Source organism: Aythya marila (genome assembly GCF_965140915.1).
Source record: "Aythya marila genome assembly, chromosome: 26".
Classification (NCBI taxonomy): Eukaryota; Metazoa; Chordata; class Aves; order Anseriformes; family Anatidae; genus Aythya; species Aythya marila.
This window is the reverse complement of record NC_139067.1, coordinates 5,261,636-5,283,166: the sequence shown is the minus strand read 5'-3', so window position 1 is coordinate 5,283,166 and position 21,531 is coordinate 5,261,636. Positions and strand designations below refer to the sequence as shown.

Genomic DNA, 21,531 nt, shown 5'->3' with positions numbered 1-21,531 from the left:
CACCTTTCATCAAACTGAAGTTTGTTTCTGCTCCAGCAAAAGCACACATTTCATCCACTAAGTGATGAAACAAGTTAAGTCTGGTGGTGCTGGAATTGCATTTATTTACAAGAGCTAAGAAACAGCTCTTTTCCTCTTCTATAAAAGCTTTCTACAGTTTCAGATAAAAGTTAACCTTCATATGTGATCTGATGAACTAAGTCCTTAAATGACACCAAAGCGGAGGGAAGTGTCAACCTGCCACAGGGCAAGAAGGCCCTGCAGAGAGACCTGGACAGGTTGGATTGATGGGATGAGGCCAATGGGATGAGGTTCAGCATGGCTAAGTGCCAGGTCCTGCACTGTGGTCAGAACCACCCCAAGCAGCACTACAGGCTTGGGGCAGAGTGGCTGGAAGCTGTGTACAGGAAAAGGAACTGGGGGTGTCAGTCGATGCTCACCTGAATATGAGCCAGCAGTGTGCCCAGGTGGCCAAGAAGGCCAATGGCATCAGGAATAGTGTAGCCAGCAGGACCAGGGAGGTGATTGTCCCCCTGTACTCTGATCTGGTGAGGCCACACCTCGAGTGCTGGGTTCAGTTTTGAGCCCCTCACTGCAAGGACGTCGAGGCCCTGGAGCATGTCCACAGAAGGACTACAAAGCTGGTGAAGGGTCCGGAACACAAGTCCTGTGAGGAGCGGCTGAGGGCACTGGGGGGTTTAGTTTGCAGAAGAGGGGACTCAGGGGAGACCTTATTGCTCTCTAACAACTACTTGAAAGGAAGCTGTGGGGAGCTGGGGGTCAGACTCTTCTTGCAGAGAACTAGGGCTAGAGGGAACGGCCTTAAGTAGTAGCAGGGAAGGTTCAGGTTGGAAACGAGGAGACATTTCTTCCCAGAAAGAGCAGTCAGGCATTGGAACGGGTTGCCCAGAGAAGTGGTGGAGTCACGGTCCCTGGGGGCGTTCAAGGAATGGTTGGACATGGTGCTTAGGGACATGGTTTAGTGGGTGACATTAGTTGTAGGGTGATGGTTAGACCAGACGATCTTGGAGGTCTCTTCCAACCTTAATGATTCTATGAAATAAGTACTTAATGTGAGATTAAAAATGGTTTGCCTAGTAAGTCCCCCATGTATTTCAAGCTGTTCAAATACAGTCATGCTAACAGAGCAAAGGGAAGTTAATTGCAGTCTCAGCACTTTGACAACCTGAACTCCAAAAGGAATTCCAGAAATGCTAGCAGTAAGATTACTGGTGATCTCCTAAATAATGTTTTTCCTAACACGGTTTCACTCTACTGACCCCCACCCCCTTTCTCTTCTTCTCAAAAAAAAAAAAAAAAAAAAAAAAAGTATCTTACTATTTCCTTCTGTAATCAAAGCTGCATAGAGCACAGACCACAACCTGCACTAAATCATCAATTTTGTGTGTGGAGCATTATGTCACAGTACTTGAAATAGGATCAGTAGATCTTCTGTGTGTTGCTCATGGTGTTCTGGATCAAGAAGGAATTCTAGCTAACCCCTTTGTTTCAGTATACTATATGGAAAGCAATAACCACATATTAAAAAGACAATGCAATTTGTTTCATTTTTGATTCCTTTCCTAATGAACTGGAGGATTTGTCTGAAATTTCAACTATTATTGATTTTTTCTGGTAGGCACCTTCCTCCGTTTTTATGGATATTCCATCAAAAGAATGATCCATAGACTGTACAGCTGAAAGTGCAATTGGGAAAAAAAAAAATCAGATCATCAGTGGGAAAAAAAAAGTGTTACATACATACATAGAGAATCACTGTTAATTATCTGGCATCACCCAAGAGTAAACACAGACACAGTTTACTGGGACTGGTTCTTCACATTACATTGTAGCAAGGCAATGTTAGCAACACCAAGAAGCAGTCAAACATACTGCCACACTAAGTCCCTTTGATCATTGCAGTGTTCATATAACTACTCCACTGCCCAGTAAATGAATAGGTTCAGACTCCTTCAAAAATGGTAAATTACAGGATAATTCTTAACCACTTTTCACATTCACAGTGCAACTACGTGTCATGAGACAAATGCGTGAGAGAAATGGACAGAAAACACAGATCACCATGCATAAGGTAAAAGCATTATACTTTTTAAAATTGAAAAGAGGACAATAAATTTTAATTTGTGATAGTGCTTGCAAAGGACACATTTTTGTTCATAAAAGCAAACAATTCCCTGAATGACTGCATGCCACGCACCTATTATGAATTTAAGTATTTAAGTTTAACAATACTGTTCTAAGGTACTTTTTCCTTGCAACCACCAGACATTAAAGCTTTGATTCTAAAACTAGAGGTGAGTTCTGGTCTTAAATAGGCAGACATCAGGGAGCAAAAACAGTAGGTTGCATATCCCTCAACAAACTAGATTTAAGGTACATGGTGGTAAAGCATATGGTTAAAAACATGAAAAACAAAAACAAAAACCACCTCCTTTTTGTAATGGTTTAATTTACAACAGTAAGTATAAACATAACATATACTCCAAAGCATGCAGCTGTTTGTGAAACCCCATGTTTGCAATTAACCCCACTGGTGTGGGAGTGATTGGGCTGGCAGGGCTCACGCTTACCCGTCCTGTACAAAATAGGGATGTGGTCAGTGGAGAGCTTGTGCTCACTGCGCACTCCTATTAGCAGGGGGCTCCCTCTCCTGCAAGAGAAGACATCAGGTTACAAGCCTCAGCACCCAAAGATTCATCTCCCTGAACTGAACAACAAGTGAACATCCCAAATTCAGCATGAACTCTGCAAGAGTAACTGAAATCCCATGACACCTGATTCAGGAATACCTAGACTGTTGCTCACTCTATGCATCTACAAACAGCTATTGGCATGTAAATTCAAAATCAGTTGCTAGGTTAACATATATGGTTAAATCAACCTGACTGATCCTCATGTTTAAAAGTAGAGTAGAAAACCTGAACACCAGGCAGGCCCAGCTGCAAGTCATATAGGGTACTTGTCCACATGCTGTCACTATTGCAAACACAAAGGAAAAGATGAAGGCATCTTCTTTCTCAGCTCTTGCAATAAGAATCTACAGAAAACACTGTCTCCTCCTAAGCTCAGAGCTGACCTGTTCCAGACCAGTTATGATGCAGGTTGTCACTAAGAAATCTTTAAAATACAGGGTGCACCTTTTTGACTGAACTATTCTACTTTTTTAATTGTTATAATAAATGGGGAAGAAGAGAAAGGAAATGAACAACAGCCAACCTCACCCTAGAGTATACAGTATAACAAGAACAACCTCTACTATCTTCCAGATTGGTAAAAATACAAAAATGGTAGAAAAAAGGGAAAAGGAAAAAAGAAAAAAAAAAGAAAAAAGAAAAAAGGGTTAAAAAAAAAAAAAAAAGCTACCTAGAGGGTACACCAAATACGTGCTTTTCTGTACAAATACTTACCTGGTACCAACTGCTTGACCAGGATAATGAACACTTTTAAACACAAGGGCAAAAGCACCTTCCTGGAATGAGAGAAATGCAAACTGCTTATCCTGTCTTTTGAGACCAGGTCATCATTTCAGAAATCCCAACACATAAGGTACACCCATGTTTCTGTGAACAAGTAAGAGATACTGAGCAGAAGGCTTCACAGACCTCTTCAGAACCTCCAAGTGCTTCTTTCAGAAGGGTACCCCATCCCCAGGGCAGGATCCCCAGGGCAGGAGCTGACCACTTGCTGAGTTCTCACCTGAAAGGCAGCCCCTACAAGTGGTCTCCTTAACTCAGAGGGCTAAAGCCTGATAAAAAGTGCCAACTCTGGGGTATTGGCTAAGGTATAGTGCCACCAAGCGCACGGGTGAACCACCACAACCTGCCAGCCACATTTGTTCTTGGTCTACAGCTACTGCAGATTCTGCTAGGGAAATCAGTGCAAAAACCCATCTCCTGAACAATCAGCAAGAAGTGACACGTGGAAGCCATGCGCTGTGCAGAGAAGTCCCCACAAGGGGTCAGCATCTCTTCCAGATGGAGGTTCCAGAGAAGAACTCAAGCAGACTTGATTTAACCCTGTCCCCTGCCTTCCACGTGCTCCTGCTCAAAGCATTCAAGGAACTAGATATTGCTGAACCCCCAAATTTATTCAATATTCGTTTGAAAAATAAATGTCTAGTGTTAAATAAGAATGAATGGATGTCTGCTAGTAATTATACAAGGTAGGAAATGAAACACCCCATTATCATGTGCAACAGAACGTCCCTGGGAACGTCAGACGTTCAGCACTGCCCTTAACAGCAGTTCCCTGCACAACATCCCCATGTTTGTCCCAGTGATGCATGTGTCTGTCCCTGTGTCCCCACCCGGCCCCCTGCCCTGGGCATTACCAGCTGCTGGATGACCCTTTCCACAAGGGTGGTGAAGCTGACGTCGTCGCTGTCGCGGTTGTCATACATGTACTTCACCAGCTTGGCGATGCACTCCGTGTCTGTCTCTGACTCGAAGTCGTAGCCCTTGCTCTCCTGCAGCCACAGCACACGTTTGGTAACCAGCTTTCTGCCTGCCTGCCTTCCTCTCCAGCCCTCCTTTTCCTTCCCACACTTTCTCCTTTCCTTCCTTTGTTCCTGTATTCCCTCCTCCTTTTCTGCTTGCCTTCTTGCTTCCTTTCTTTCTTGCTTTTCCTGCTTTTTTTTACCTCCTTCCCTTTTGTCCCCTTCCACCTTTCCTTTTTTCCCCTTCCACCCATAACTCTTTCCTTTCCCTCCTGTTCTCCTGTCTGCTTTTCCTCTGCGTTCTTTCCACCATGCCTTTCCTTCCACTCTATTAGCATGGGTGGGAGAATGAGTGGAGGGGTGCAAATGGGGGCATGAGGTGGGGGGGGGGGTGAGTGCAAGAGGCAGAGCACAAGAGTCAGCATGAGGCTGAGTCCACCTGACATTATTTACAAGTGCAAAAGAAAGCACAAGCATTTGGGTAAGCGTGTGCCAGAAAGCAAGTGGGGGGATAAAAATGTAGTGGAGGTGCAAGAGTAAATGTGAATGGGCACAGGAGTGCAGGTGAGGAACAAGTATGAGTGTGAGTGAGTATGGCGGGTGCAAATGGGGAAGAGTAATAGTGCAAGTGGAAGAGTGAGTGGGTGTACACGTGAGTGTGAGTGCAAGGGTGACTGTGGGGAACATGAGTGGGAGAGTAAGTGCAAGTGGAAGAGTGTGAGAACAGGAGTGAGTGAGTATGAATGCAGAATGAGTGTGTGCAAGTGCACTTCGGGAGGCAGTGCGAGCAAGGAGTGAGTGGAGGAGCACAAGATGTGAGTTGGAAGGTAAGTAGGAAGTGAGTGCAAGAAAGTGAATGGAGGATTGAGTAGATTGACTGGGGGAGCAAGGGTGTGAGGAGGGGAGGCAGTAGAAGAGAGCATGAGTGGGGGAGAGAGTACAAGTGCAAGAATACAAGTCTGGGAATAAGTTGGGGAGTGAGAGCACATGGACAGGTGGGGAGTGAGTAGGAGTTGGGAAGTGAGGGAGCTAGTGTAAGAGCATTAATGCAGGAGCATGACAGTGTGGACAGTGGTGGAGTGACTTTGCTTGTCAGTGCAAGAGTGTGAGAGGGAGAGAAGGAGCAGAGAGTGTGAACACAGGGCAGCAAGGAAGGTGACGAGGTGTGCAGGGGTGGCTCTCTCCCATCCATGCTGGGGTCCTACTCACCAGGAATTTCTGCAGGTCTTTGTAGTTGGTGATGATGCCGTTGTGGATGACAATGAACTCTGGAGACAGAAGAAGGCCCTGCTCAGCTCTGCACAGCATCCTCAGCCTTACAGTCAGTGACAGCCCATGCCCACAGCAGCGCAATACCCAACAGACAGCAGGGACCACAAAACCTTATAGTGCACTTGGCATAATAAAAAGTTTAATTTCCCAGCGTGATCTCCTTGCTCTGCCCCATTCTGCTTGATTGGTAATAGCAGAAGATACATATTAATGACCTGGGTGGGACTAGGACTGATGAGATCTTGTAAAACTTGTGGAAGTTCTTAAACAATTGCCTGTTTCCAGCAAGCTAGAAACAAGTGAATGCTATACTCCCCCTGCCAGCTTGCTAGGGCACCACACCAAAAAACACCAACCAAGACATTTCTGTACAGTGGTGATGAGAAAAATATAAATAAATACAATAGAAATAAAAATAATAAAAAAACATAAACACAAAGAACAGCTGGGTAGATCCCTACCATCCAATTTCATTCTGTTTCATTTCCTCTCAGCACTGTGGCTGTGCACCCACCAAACCTTTGGGACACTAACCCTAGCCCTTCATGAGATGATTCAGGGCTGTAAGCACTCCATGAGAACATCCCCCATAGTCTGAAATCAATGCCAAACCCCTCCAGCTTCCTGGTAATTGGGCTCAGCATCACAACTTGCAATAAGCCACCTGTCCTGAGTCCAACCACCACTTCCTGCAACACACCAGGTGTCCCAGAAAGCCACACATATTTCCATATACTCCAAGACTTGCTCAGGACCACACGTTTTCTCTAGCAAACATTCCTACCATTGTTTTTATCCGAGCGCTGTGGGTGGCTGTTGACAGGACTGGGCTCACCATGGGTAGCCCAACGGGTATGCGCAATTCCAAGGTGTACATCAAACTCGACGTCAAGATCCATGTACTGTTGTTCTGCAGGCAGAAGTGGGAGAAGTTTAATATGGAGGGCTGTCTCTACCCCAAAGACAACACAAGAATCTCATCCCACCTCCTGGACCCACCATCAACAAACCTAACAGAACACTGAGTGCATGAAGCTACCACAGCAACAACCCCCTGCTCCAAAGCACTAAAATTTCAGATTCACCTATGTTTAAGGATGTTTACAGCTAAAATACACAGCTTCATTCCCACTCAGGAAGCCTAAACAAGCAGAAGGGAGGACATCCCTCACCCCACTGCCCTGAGCCTTTCCTTCCCACAGCACCCTGGCTGTCCCTGCAAGAGGATTCCAAATGTGAATGCACACAAGCAACCTTCCTGCATTCCTCACCCAACCAAAATAAAACTTTTAAGAAAGAATCCACCCTGATTTTTCCTCTCTTGGGTGCAGCTTGCCATCCTGTCATCTCCCTGGCATCAAACTGTGACTAAACCAGCTTGTTTCATGGCTACATACCACTATGGCTAAAATATTCATCACTACCTCTTGTCACTAGAAAGCATACCATTAGTATTTCTTTGGAAAAAAAGTGTCCTTCTGTTCTCAAAATGTCTCCACAACCACTTTAAACTATGTATATCCAGCAGTTTTCTTGAGCAGACACACATTTCTTCAGAAATACTTTGCATACCTTATATTTCTGTAATGCATGGATCATCTTGTCTAGCTTTTTCTGTTCCTGGTTTTCTCTACGCTATGATTAGATCTACCCACCTTATTTTGGATAAACAGCACTCTGCCATGAGGTCAACTTTTTTTTAAACCCTTGCTAATTTTAAGTTATGCAAACAGCTTGCTTTATATGATTTCTCCAAGTTAACTCGAATAACAGCACAACTTAAGTTTATAACACTCTTAGGTTAACAGCAGCTCTTATATGCAAACTACAGTAATTTCACCTCCCTAGAAAAGCATCGTCCCATCCACACACAGCTTGTCTGTACTCTACCCAAACAATTTTGTGTTTCTTTGTGAGCTGCACATATTTAACAAAACCAACATTTAAATCAAAGGGAATATAAGGAGGCAGAAACAGACAACACCTCATTCTGTGCTTTCTCATCAATTTGGCAGTTATACACATACATCTGTGCTTACTTGTAGCCATTCACTTAGTCCACGGCTACAGAGATCGACAGCTTCAGTAGGGACAAATAATACATATGGAAATTTAAAATTCGAGTAGTGAATTTATTAGCATATTTTTGATTTTTTGGCCAAGCTCTAGGTCTCTGATAATTATGTCCAAGTAGTTTCCATTTCCCCAGTTTAAGGAAGGTTTGTTTTTTCAGTCTTTTTAAAACATATTTCAGGTCTATTTTACATTAATAGGATGCAATTCCTTTTTCTTGCTTTTTTTGTTTCTTGCTTACTTGTTTTTCTTGCAACATCATGACAACATCCCTAGGATCACTTTCCATCACATGCATGAGTGTCTACATCTCTGGCATTCTATACAGAAGTTATTTGGACATAGTGTTTCTGGGTAAAACAGATAACATTCAAAATGCACATGAAATGAGAGGACATTTCAAAGAAGGAGAGCAAGCAAAGAATGAAAAGGTAATACATACTGTGCACCTCTTCATCCAGAGCCTTCACTTTCCCCTTCTGTTTGATAAGATGGATTTTGCATGCATTAGCTTCCCAGTCTTTGTCATTTCCGCCATCGATTCCCACACCTAAGCATCACCACAGAATATGAAGAAAGACTGAAATGCAGAATGCGTGTTACAATATTTTATGTAAACATGTACTGCTTTTTTTTTTTTTTTCCCTTTATGATGTCCTTCCTCTCCCCAGCTGACACTCCAAATAAAGACAACAAACCCAGGATATTAGAAGTAAATTTTTGCTTTGTCTTCTTTTAGGTATTTTCAAATCCTCAATAATGGGCATCAAGAACATTTATGGAAGTCTGTATGTTGAAAGTTAATCCAAACCTCTAACCACATGATCACAGACATCCAATTTGTGTTTCAGCTTGCTTCAAAAGCAGAAGCCGGTAGAAAACATTCATAAACCACATTCATGTACCACAAGAATCTTTTAGCCAAAATCCAAGAGCCACAGATGCTTGAAAAGAGCTACCTGCAGAATCGTAGCCTCTGTACTCCAGCCGCTGGAGCCCTTTAATAAGGGTCTCCAGGATCTCCCGTCTTGTCCGGGGAACATGGTAGTTCAGGTAAGCAAAGATGCCTGTATGGGGAAAAAAACAGCATAATTTACAATAAAGTCACAGCAGAGGGAACTGTAGGTGCTATCTATGTGGTACACACACCCCATTAAAAATCCCATCGATTGATCTTTCACATTGAGAATCCCTGCAGGATTCACAGCTGAGGTCCAGTGGAGATGTCACTGACATTTCGGACCAAAACTAACCACAAAAACCACTGAAAGGCTCGGGTTGGAAGGGACCCTAAAGATCACCTAGTTCCTGGATCAGGTGGTAACATCCTCCTCAGGAGGCTGAAAACACACAGGACAAGCCTGGGTGCGATGGGAGAGACTCCCCAAGTGAGCTGGACCTGGACGACAGAATGAGCTGCCAGGAGACAACACAGTGGACAGGAAACTCATGACTCCAGATGAAGAATTTAAGGTTCACTAAAACTGGACTTTGCATGCTTAAGAAGCATCTTCGCTAGTTATTCTTTCTTGAACATCTTTCTCTTACTAAGTTCCTCCCACAGACTCACTAAGAAAAACTCATTTAATTCATGCAAACCAACACCCTCATACTAATTGAGCTATTTTTTCCTGTGGGTTGCAAAGGCAGATAAATCATTGCTTCTATTTTTAAGCAGCTGGCACACAAACACATTGTGGTGATGGGGACACACAAATTCCTAGATCTCTAATACCAACTATGGCGCTATTTCAGAAAGATTCCCTTTGGTGCCATCATGGAGCAAGAGCATGAGAAGACATTTACTCGTTGCTAGAAGTATCTGTACTGGAAAACTGTCATTCTCCCCAGTTCAACATTTTAAGGGAGAAAAACATCTGCATGGAATAAAAGCACAGGAGGTTTTACACAAACAGCTACATACGTACGTGACTGGTAACACAAGGATTGTAATTAGAGAAACATTATAAAAACACTCTTGAGGAGAACAGAGTTCAGCCACTCAGCCACCCACACAAAAAGCCCTTCTTAAAGGCATCCCAATTCTTTGACTTCTTCCTGACAGTGCAGCCACATAGCCTGCCTCATAGCTCCCAGACTTTTGCATGGAAGACTACTCCCAGGATAGCTCCTGAACCAAGGATCTTTATGCTTACACAAATACTTTACTTTAAAGAATGTTTGAAAAATTGTGTTCTTAAACTCTTCATGATTTAGAATTAAACTAAATAATTCAAAGCTTTCTAATGTCTTAATTTATTTTGTAAGGAGAAACATGGGCTATTCGGTTGATGTGTTGTGCCAAACACCACATAGCAAAGCACTGAAAAATTTAGAAGGCCTTTTTTAAGCCTTAGCAGAGTACTTGTATCATGGCTGCCTGCAGTTCTGATCCTCCCTGGTTCCTTCTCCCTTTTACAAGGGCTTGGCTTCAGGTCTCAGGATAGGTTTGCCACGAGCTTCAGCCACCCACCCACTCTGAGAACACCTCTCCCAACCAGCTTGAGAAGTTTCATCTCCCTGCAGCGTTGCCATAAGAGGAGTGTGCCACATCTCACTTATTTTCCTCCTTTCTACTAGAAAAAAAAAAGAAAAGAGATGCACATTCTACCATTCCTCTTTCTTAAACTGTTTACTCAGATTAAGACAAAAATAAAAAAAGCTTTTTACTTGGTTTCTTTTGCTCCTACTCTCATTTCCCATAAAAGCCAAAGCCTTTTCCAATAACCACTTGTAAGACTATTAGGACCAGGCTTATAAAAACTGCAATTTTCTCCCATTGCTCCCAGCAGCCCAACCCAACAAAGCACACTGACCTGCTGCTGCCACCTCTTGATGTTCAACTTGAATGTTGGTTCTAGTAATGACACAGACAGAGTGAGGCCCTCCTCCACAAACCTCATAATTCGTAATAAAACTGTTGAGTTTTTAGCTATTTATATAATAATACTAATAATTATATATTTATATATTTATGTCGCTGGTTTATTAACCAGCAGTTAAGAACCCCTGCTGTATTTCAAAAACTTCCTCTGCTCTCATCCTACAAACCTTCATTCTCCACCCTTGTGAAAAAAAAAAAAAAAAAGTTTTCCAAATTGAGATACTTAGTTCACTCTGTCTCTAAAAACTGTATTCTTCAGACAAACAGCAACCTCCCTGTTCACAAGTGAACTGCTTCCAAAGAGCTGTCACCCAGGCTGAGGGACTGCACATTTCAGCTCTATCCCGGACACCTAAAGTCCTGTAAGTGACTTCCAGGTCTTATGGAGAGTACAAAGCAGACTGCTTTATTAGTAGGCAGTGGCTGGAAAAGCCCATCTGTCTGTATTTGCCTGAAACGTCCCAAAGAGACCCCCAAGACAAATTTAAAAAAGCATATCAGGACCCAGCGATGCCTGACATACCCCTTTACACCCATACCACCTACCGTAAGTAAAGCTACCTCAGAAGGAGCAATTACAACCAGCATGTGCAATTATGGAAATATGAAAGCTGCATACACTTTTCCCAATTAACTCAACAGTTTCAGAGCTGACTCCTCTCCCTTGTTATACGTACCCTGGAAGCTCAAGCCAATGGTCCCACTCCCACCCAAATCCCTGAGTCTTCCAGATGTCACCTCCGGGCAGCTCCCTGCGCTCTTGGAGCCCACCAGCAGCTCTCCAGGCACCCTCCAAGTGCTGCTCTCCTGCAGCAGCTCCCTGCTCCCACCACCACAAGTCCTGTCAAGTGGGACGTGCTCTGTCCATTGAACGGGGGGTGATGACTAGTGCTGAGGTGCTCAGATGTGGTGACGGCGAGGCCGCCCCTGAAACCCTGCGGACAGCAGCGGGATGAGAGGCACAGCAGCCTCACTGAGGGAGCAGCAGGGCGGTCTGCTGTGACTCACAGGCAGACACGGGACAGGCTGCCTGGTAAAGGCACCGCTGGAAATTGTGAGGAGAAACCATGTGCAGAAGGCACGATATATGTAGGCCTACCCAAGAAGGGAGAAGAAAAGAAAAGGACAGGGAAGGGTAGGGGAACAGGACAGCAAGCTTAACTTCAGTGGTCACAGCAGCTGCCCAGCCATCTTGTATCCAACCTGGCTGCCCGTCAGCAGCCCCAAGCCTCTCTGACAAACAGCCGACAAGGACAGAGTCCTCCTCTGTGCCAACAAAATATCATGCACACAGCCACAGAAAGCTCGGCTTGTTTTCAGGCGATGACACTGCGTTGTGCTTGCAAGTGTTTTCTACTGGAGCACAGCGGGGTGCCCAACATGGTCACTCCAATGGCACCAGCCCTACGGAAAGCTCAAAGCACACCTCCTCGGTACCTGATCAACACGTCTGTAACTGATAGGTGCAGCCCCAGGGGTGAGGGGACACCAAAGAAACACAAGAGACCTCCTCACAGCCCCACTGGAGACCATGTCCCATGGCACTTTCCATACAGACCCTTGGTGCCCCTGCAAGGCCAGGAAAACAAAATCCGCTTTTTGGTTTGCTGCTAGTTTTGAGTCAGGAACACTTTGTTCTCAAGTTCAAACATCATTCTGAGCTCACAGCGCCCAGGGATTGCTGGTGAACCCCAGCCAGCACTGGGCAGAAGACCAGCCCGAGTCAGAACCACGGCGTGTGGCTCCCAAGCTGGATCACCAAGCCATGATCCCTCTCCCTGCCCACAAGATGTACTACAGAGCTCTGCATGACCTCAGTCCTTACTGACTACTGCATGCGCAAGACAAATGCTCTGTGGTTTTCACCTGAGGCTGCACAGAGGAAGGTTCAGGAAAAAAAAAAACAAAACATAAAGGAAACAGAAAAAGGAAAAGGCAGACACGATTCTGCTTTATAAATTGAAAATGGCTAGCTTTATGGAAACCATTGTTCTTTGGGTTCAGAAATCTGCCACACACACACACACACAAAAAAGTCTAACTCAATAGAGGGGCATGATTATTACACAGAAAACTGCTTTCCTTTCATAAAACATTTTTGTGAATGTGAGTTGATCATTTTAGCCTCCATCTTGCTTCTGGCAGGTTCCAAGTTATCCTGAACCAAAAAAAAAAGTGCCTTTAAACCAAAACCATTTCCCTCTACCAATGGCTGCCTTTGGACACCTTTGTTAAATCTGAATCCAAATCGGTCAGTGACTTGAAATGTTATTATCTCTGCTCATTTTAACCAGTTCAGTCACACCTGAACTGAAAAAGAAAATTAAATGGACTTGGGTCCTTGTCACAGGTCACAACTGCTAGCAGCGTACACCAAACTGCCCTGTACTGAATGGCCACAGAGAATAAATCTATTTCCTCCAGGCAGGAATGGGTCATCTGAAATGAGACTGAAAAACAGCACTGCTTATTTGTGCTTGTACTGTAAACAAACAAAACATCTATCTAGAAAGGAGCCAACTTGGCATTTGTCTCGGGTATTGAAAAATCTATTAATTACAGCACAATTGTATTCAGATTATTAGTAAGGACTACGAAGAAAGTCTGAATTTAAGACTAAGAACGCCACAAAAAAAGGAAAAAGTGATCTTATCAGAAAACAAAGACCAACTATAAATACAGCATTAATGCTGTAAAACATGCAAACGTTTTTCAAAAAAGACCATGCAAACATTGGGAGATGCTGTTTTGATTCAGCTTATTTTTTAGATCTTGACATGAAAATAGCTGGAGCGATAATGGGTACACTACTACAAAAATAAAGTTCTAAGAATTCACCAGTGAGCAACACATTTTACAAATGAGAAGGCAAGTAAGATAAGTGGGTTTAAAACTCATAGAAAACATTAAAAAAAAAACAAAACACTACAATAAACAGAATAATACCTAAAATGGTACATTACTTATGTAAAAAAATGGACAATAAGGCAAGTGAAAATAAATGCAAGACTGACTAATCAGCAAGTTAAAACGAAACATTTGAAGGCTTATCACCCATTTATGACACGATGAATTATGCACAAATAACAGTTTCATATACCGGAAATATTTTCAAATGCATTTCATTTTCACCTTCTCAAACATCCCACAATGAGATAATCCTCAGTCCTCCTAACTAGCTGGAGAAAGCTTCAAAAATCTACATTTTAAGAACAGCATTTTTACTGGCTCTACCCTTAATATTGGATTATTCAGGAATATGAGCCATCAGATCTTGAAATCACTTCAATTTTTAAACACAATTCCACTGCCTTTGACAGATGAGAAAAAAGACCCAAGGCATTAAATGCTTGCTATGCTCCACTGGTTTAAGAGTACTCTTGAAAATCATCCACTTTTCTTGGCAGCCAGCAAGAGGTGTTCTGCAGACAAGGTTTTGCTCCTGAATTGCACCCCAAGCTGTTGATCACATCTGTGTGAGCCAAAGGGCGCTCCGGTGATGCTGATGTCCCAGCATGACGCAAAGCGCTGGCCACTCAGAAAAGAACCTCTTTTTACATGCAAGCTGAACAAAGATGACTTTATCCAGCTACAAAATGCAGCCTGCTCCAAGGTGGGACGTGGCAGATGCAGGACGGCACAGAGCAACCCTACCTTGTGCTTTATAGACAATAAAAGACATTCCTCGCCATGCAATACAGGGATGTTTTCCTCCAAATCATAATGCCTTATTAAATCTTTGCTTTCTCCCTCTTCATGCTTATATTCAAATCAACACATGACTCAAAAGATGAAAAGATAAGAACTGCACAGATCTTTATAGCTGCTTGAAGGCTTTCGTGCGGAGCACTCTGTCACAAAGTGCCAATTTTTCTGTCGAAGTGACAATTCATTTAAGTTACAGCAGCCAATAGAAACATGCTGGTTTTGATGAAATTGCAGTGCAGTGCAAATCCAGCAAATTTCCATCATGGTCCCACCATCAGCCTCGCCCCCTTGCCAGCCTACATCCCAGGTGCTGAACATGACAAATTTGGGAAACCCAAGCAGAACCTTCTGAAATCAGCCCACCATAATTTCAGGTCTCTAGCAGACCCGAAAATGGGAGTTTCACTTCCAGCTCAACTTACGTATTTAGCCCCATATCAACATAACTACTTTTCAGTGACAATGTCACACCTGCACTCTAACTCGGGCTCTGGAACAAGCCAGAAGGAGGAAGTGTTACAGAAAATCAGGCAATATGAATGACATTTAATTGCACTACTTTGACAAGCCTTGAGTTGCCATTATTTAAGGAGAAATACATGTCTTGTGAACCTCCCAAGCCCCCCTGTGAACTTCATTCTAGCCTAGAACTGTATAAACATGTAATTGTGGATTCCCAGCTAGAAGAAGACTAGCAGCAAACATCCTACAGAAATGTGTAACTGATAGGCTCAAAAAACACAACAGCTTTGTCTGGAATACACTAATATACCTCAAGTCTTGACATTAATATACTTCAGGATTAGAAGAGCAGTCACGCTTTACAACAGAATAAAACATTTCAACTAGTAACTTGACATGGGACTTCACACATAGGGACTGAAAAGACTTGTTCACAATAAGACCTGCCATAGCGAGAAGTCCCATGTGTACTTCTCAAGTGAAATACGTTTAACAACATAGTTTTGAACATAAAACATTGTCTCTTATGGATGTGCTTTAACATCTTACCCCAGCAGAACAGGTAGGTATTCAGGTGCTTGTGGAATTCATCTCTCTCTAAGATCCAATTTTTAATAATCAAACACTAAAATTAAGCATTCTCAGTGACAGCTACATAAAGATTGAAGGTGAGACTGGGTGGGGGATTGGAACTAGACGATCCCTTCCAAACCAAACCATTCTATGATTTCCCTAAAAACAGTTGACAGTTTTTCTCAAACTCATTATTTCTATTGTTGACAGTCACTAAACAACTCTTCCTGAGAAAGTTCTTGTGAACTTTCTGGTTTTCATGTTCCTTTATTTCATGGTAAGCACACAGGAAAATGAAATGAATCACCACTTCCAGGTAAGAATAAATTACCTTCTCCAGCATCTTGAATACATGAAGTTACTCAGGAGTACCTTCTCCTAATCCTTTTCTCAATCCCTTAGGAGAGCAGAAAAGCCTTCAGGCTAGATTTACTGTCAGATTTACAAATATCTTTATACCGTACTGTATACTGTTAAAATAATTTCAATAGATGATATTATCAGTACAACCACTTGGCAACTCTGAAGAATCCTTTGCCCTGGTGATGATTATCAGGCCTCTGGTCTTCAACAAATTAGATGCAGGTTGCTAAATATCACATGCATAATGTGCGTGACAGACTGGGAGAAGGGAAGGAAAAAAAACAATCTTTCTTCAAATTATAGTAGGGGAAAAACAAAGCCCTAACAACTACTAACACAGATACACAAGCAGCACAGAACAGAATACCAGAACCACATGGCTTTTGGCCCTCTCACTTTCTGTGTTCCCTAAGACGATGCTCAAAGCCTGCTGGAGCAGGCTCCTGTTATTCGCTGCCCGGTGTGTCGGCGAGGGGAATGCCGTGCCAGCTGCCGCATAGGGGAAAAACGCTAACTCCACACAACTTGTCAGAAACAAGCAGACTATGTTACCATGTTTGCTAGCTGTATATGGGAGGCTCTATGTTCAATTCACCAAGCCTGTGCTGGAAAAAAAGCAAAGCAGAAAAAAAATCCACTGGATACTTTTGCCACCTGCGCACATGCCTCTTTCTTCAAATAAGAAAAGAGGGATTTCTCCCACCTAGAGCGAACAACCAGAGCACCAACCCTAAGGAGACATGCTGGGCAAGAGCCACCGCTCTGTGCTTCACAGCAAGACATGGACCTAGGCGTACAAACAGTATTGTGGAGTGTGGGAGGGCAATTCTCATTGACATGCATGCAACCCTAAAGCTTGGAACCCAAGTCTTTCTTAAGCCCATTCTTATCTCCAGTAATCACAACACCGGACCCAAATTCTTAAATCCCTTTTTGTTGTTTGTTTTAAAGCAGTCATGGCAGAGGATAGGTTTACTTATTTACAGAACAGTCCATCAGGCCTGGCTACCTTGAAAAACCTGTTTTCCAAACTATTTCAAAGATGTCATTTAACTGGTTTAGCGCATTCAGACCAAAGCACAATCAATTTATACCTCATTAAGTCTTTAAACAAGTAAAACATACTAAGAACAAAATCTATCCTCTTGCAACACTGTCAAAAACAGAGAACAGCACGTCTACACACCAAACCTGTCGCTTATTTTAGACACCAAAGAAGTAAACTTTGAGGATACTTACCTGTCAAGTGGTACAAGCACATCAGTTCACAGGACTTCATGAGGTGACAGTCACTAAACCTGAACATCAGGTTGTTCATCAGTGCACTGAAAACATTGTGTTGGTATCCCCAGTCTTGAGCCCTCATAGGGACAACTAGGATAACAATAGCAGCATTCTCACTTTCTCCTTTTAAGCTCAGTAACTAACTTTCTATCTGAGTCAAATCTGATAAAAATCTGAATGTGGACTGTACATCCTGTGGACAGCACTGTAAGATAAAGTAGGGTGTATCCTGACACAGCTATATACCATAAACATTGCCAAGGGTTCCTACAGCCAACCTGCAAAAGGAATCAGGAGGAGGCCTCTACCACAAGATGAGGACTTCTTGTCACTTCAGCTAAGAGATCAGGATGCCAGTATACAGTCAGAGGAGCTCCCAGCCATTCTGTCTGCTTATATTTACAAGATGGAGAAGGCATCGCCTCCATTTGATTGCCTTATTCCTTTGCTGGAGGGTACTGCTGCCGTTCAAAAGAAAGCCCAAGCCACCACCACAATTAACATTTCACAACGTGAGCCCAGACCACAGTCAACTTCATCTTGTACTCACCAGCTGAGCTGCAAATGGCAGCAGCAGAGACTGCACCCTTTCATCTCTGCCTGTGGGGCTGAGCTCCCATTCACAAGAGCTCATGTGGCAGCACCCTCAGACCCCAAACAGTTCTTCTCCCGTTCCCTGCAAAAACCTTAGCTATCTTCACACGCTTCCTGCATTGAGCTCCTCTTCGACTTCTGAGACTTTTTCTTATTCCATAAGTCTTCAGAGAAACATACTCGGTCAATGCTCTCTTCTCATTTTTCACTGCACAGTATATCTCTGTCTCCCAGAACCAAACTCAACAACATAGTCAATAATCCTTGTTACTCTTCTGACTGTTTCATAATACAGCTCAATATCTAAGAACAACCTTGCTTATATCAAAAGGGGAAGATGTTATAAAGGGAAATACGTTAGATCTTGAGTGCAACTGAATAACTACCCACAGATTTTTCAGTGCTTATCACAGTTAAGAAGATGAAGACCAGAACGTTAGCAGTACATGTTTTGAAGGTTGGACCTCAAAAAGGCAAGCACAAGGCACAAAAACTATGCCTATTCTCGCAGCCAACTATTTATAATAATAATTATCCCTTCTATTCTTAGCTTTGCTCTACTTTGTACTTCTAACACAAATTAACATAGCGTTAAATGTAAGCTGAAGTATGAATTTCTGAGTGTCTTTTCAAGCCCACAGACTTGACAGTTTGAAGGTGATTGCATTTCACCCCAGCTCAAGCTCACAGAATCAATGAAAGAAATGGCAACTTGCACATCAAACATATAAAACAAAATCTTGCTCAAAGCAACAATTCTAAACTTACATGTAAAAATAGAGGGGAAAAAAGCCACGACGGAAACATTGAAAGAAGACCCTTTTCGTGGAAGAATGCGAAGCCAACGTGATAAAAAGGGGAGAGGAAGAGGATGGACAAATATTGTTTCTACGTCCAAAAGTTAAGGCGGAACAACTCTACTGGACAGGCAAAGACGAGCGTCAGGAGGCCCCCGGAAAGCCCCCAGCCCTTCTGGCTCCTGCTCTCGCCCATCAGAGGGGCGCGTTTGGCACGAGTGGGCCGAGGGGAGCCGGCGTGCCCCCCGCCATGGACGCTCCTCACCCCCGCCTCGGCCGGCTGACCCGCCTGGCCGAGCCCAGCGCCACAGCCCCCTCGTCAGAAGTTGCAACGACTCAAGAAAAACGGCGAGGCGCCGTCCTTCCCACCTGCAGACGGCAGCGGTTACCGCGGCGCGGCCAGAAGCAGGCTCCGAGCGCTGCCACCGAGAGCCGCCGCCTCTCCCCGTGCCGCGCGCCCGCTGACAGGGGCTGGGCACGGCGGGCTCCGCGCTGCCGCCGGCCCTTTGTGCGCCCCGCCGGCACCGGGCGGTGATTCCGCGAAAAAAAAAAAACAAAAAAAAACACACGTCCCTTCGGGCTAACCGGCCGAGAGCCGCCTCCCCCGGAGGCCCGCGCGGCGCAGCGACACTTTGCCGTCACGGGGCCGGGGCCCCTTCCCGGTGCACGGCTCGGGGGCTGCAGGCGGGGCCGGCTGCCCCGGCTCTCCCCGCCGCCGCCGGCCGCCCTTACCGCACATGCTGCTCCCCCGCCGCCGGCCGCGCTGCCTCTGCCAGCCGAAGCCGCCCCGCCCGGCCCGGCCCCCCCCCGCCGCCGCCGCGGGAGCCCAGGGCGCAGGCCCGCCGCCCGCCCCGCCATTGGGCCCCGCGCCCGCCCCGCCCAGAGCCCGGCCCGGCCCCCGGGACGTGGCGACCGGAGCCGGAGCCGCCGCCGCCGCCCGCAGGCGGGGCGCTGCCCCCCGGGACGTGGCAGCCGGAGCCGGAGCCGCGGCCCGAGAAGGTCCAGCGAGGGGCGTGACTGCCGGCAGGGAGAGGCTTGTTCCTACAGCTGGGCATCCCGCTTACACCATCTACGTGCAACTGCCACCCTCAGGTTCTGTTTGGAAAAAAATAAAAGCCTGGGGATACAAAATGGTAGCAAAATCCCTCCTTAGGAAAAAATGCTCACTTTATCTTGACGCTGAAGAAGTCAATACAATAAGATTTCCTTACAAAGACTAGAGAGAAACCAAAAGCGTTAGTGTACGGAAAACAGGACAGTGAGAGATTTTGACCCTTCTGGTAGAACCTGGCAAAACAAACAGAAGGAGGTCACCAATATAAGAAATGTTAAACGTGAGCAGCCAGCACATGCAGCCATCTCTGCTTTTGTTCAGCAGCAAAGGCATTACGGTAATAACCTGATGAAACAACGCAGTTCCTATGACTTGGTCGCGTAGGGCAGTAACTGGGAATCAAGCTGCTTAGCCCTCTATTTTCCCTTTGACCATTGTGAAGGTGGAGGAGGGCTGACTTAAAACTCTGATCTTTCCTCAGTTGTGCTTGCACACGAACCCACTTCCACATCTTCCAGGGTGTGGAAGCTCCAATGTGTGGAAACCCTGGAGCGTGTCCAGAGAAGGGCTACAAAGCTGGTGAAGGGCCTGAAACACAAGCCCTATGCAGAGAGACTGAGTGAACAGGAATTGTTTAGTCTGGGGATGAGGAGGCTCAGGGGAGACCTTATTGCTCTTTACAACTACCTGAAAGGAAGGTGTGGGGAGCTGGGGAGTCAAGCTCCTTTTGCAGATAGGACTAGAGGGAATGGCCTCAAGTTGAACCAGAGGAGGTTCAGGTTGAAAATGAGGAGACATTTCTTCTCAGCGAGCAGTCAGGCATTGAAACAGGTTGCCCAGGGAGGTGATGGCATTACCATCCCTGGGAGTGTTCAAGGAAAGGTTGGACCTGGTGCTTAGGGACATGGTTTAGTGGGTGACATTGGTGGTAGTGTGATGGTTGGACCAGATGATCTTGGAGGTCTCTTCCAACCTTAATGATTACATGGTGATTCTTTCATTAGGAAGCTGAACACCTTGCAACAGTGGACACATATTTACTAGACGAGAAAGAACTCCTAACCAACTCCATGACCAACTGAAATATGCGCAACATATGTTGACACAAATATTGCTCTCACCAGGTTCATCCGCTATTCAAACTACCTTTGTTACTGACCTACTAGAGACACTGGTTTGTCTGCTGCTTTATTGCTATGTTATGGGTTTCTGTGCTGTCCTGTAGTAGGTCCTGCTTCACAACTTCACTGGCAGAATTTCTCCATAGATTCACTGCAAATCTAAAATGTATGTACAGCATTATGTGAATTGTGAAGAGAAAATGAAGGATATGACCCTACTTATAACAAAGGATCCACCAGACCTGAAAAAACATGGATAGGCCTTAGAAACACTCCAAAAATACATAGCTCATATCTGCAGCACAACAAATCCTGAACCATTTGACTTAAATCTATGCAATACTTGACAATGCTATAAAAATACTTCAGACTAAGGCTGTATGTACTAATAATCCTGGTGTAAATTTCTCAGAATTTTACAGAGAGAGAAATCTAGCTCCATGTGTTTATTCTTGAAGTGGCTATTTCATATTTTCCCCATAAAATAAATAAATAAATAAATTATCCCCTATGTAACTTGTTAAGTTATTCTGAGTCTTGCTGAATGTGGCTTTAAACCATAAAATAGTTCGTACCAATGCAGATGTGCAACTTAGTACCAAAGGAAGAAATACGAAGACAGTTTCCCAAACCATCTCTCACACACAAACTTTTTAAAATAAACAGTGTGGGCCACAGTCAGGAGAAGTACCATCTCTCCTCCCCTAGCCTCAATGTACTTCAATTGAAATAGAAGTTCTGGCTAAGGTCCCAAATTCTGGATGAACTGCATCTATCACCTTCTGGAAAAATGCATATTTTTTGATTACTAATATGACACATGTTGAATATTAACATCAGGTAATGTCAGCTGTTTCTTCCTGGTATGTTGACAGCACCTGCTCCATAAA

General features: G+C 44.4%; 1 protein-coding gene across 4 annotated transcripts in view; it reads right to left on the bottom strand.

The window, feature by feature from the left end:
- The window catches only part of GFPT1 (glutamine--fructose-6-phosphate transaminase 1), a 43,517-nt gene extending 24,275 nt beyond the window's left edge, over positions 1–19,242 (bottom strand). For 2 of the 4 annotated variants that reach the window (XM_082779467.1, XM_082779466.1), the window contains exons 1-9: positions 17,031–17,172; positions 8,761–8,868; positions 8,244–8,351; positions 6,513–6,638; positions 5,666–5,724; positions 4,352–4,486; positions 3,429–3,490; positions 2,592–2,671; positions 1,644–1,697 (exon numbers count right to left, since the gene is read on the bottom strand). In XM_082779467.1, the coding sequence (XP_082635593.1) occupies positions 1,644–1,697; positions 2,592–2,671; positions 3,429–3,490; positions 4,352–4,486; positions 5,666–5,724; positions 6,513–6,638; positions 8,244–8,351; positions 8,761–8,868; positions 17,031–17,157 (859 nt within the window). In that variant the 5' untranslated portion in view covers positions 17,158–17,172. Of the gene's footprint in view, positions 1–1,643; positions 1,698–2,591; positions 2,672–3,428; positions 3,491–4,351; positions 4,487–5,665; positions 5,725–6,512; positions 6,639–8,243; positions 8,352–8,760; positions 8,869–17,030; positions 17,173–19,198 lie in introns of those variants that run through there. The other 2 variants (XM_082779469.1, XM_082779468.1) reach the window with 2 other exon arrangements.
- Between the last annotated feature and the right edge of the window lie 2,289 nt (positions 19,243–21,531).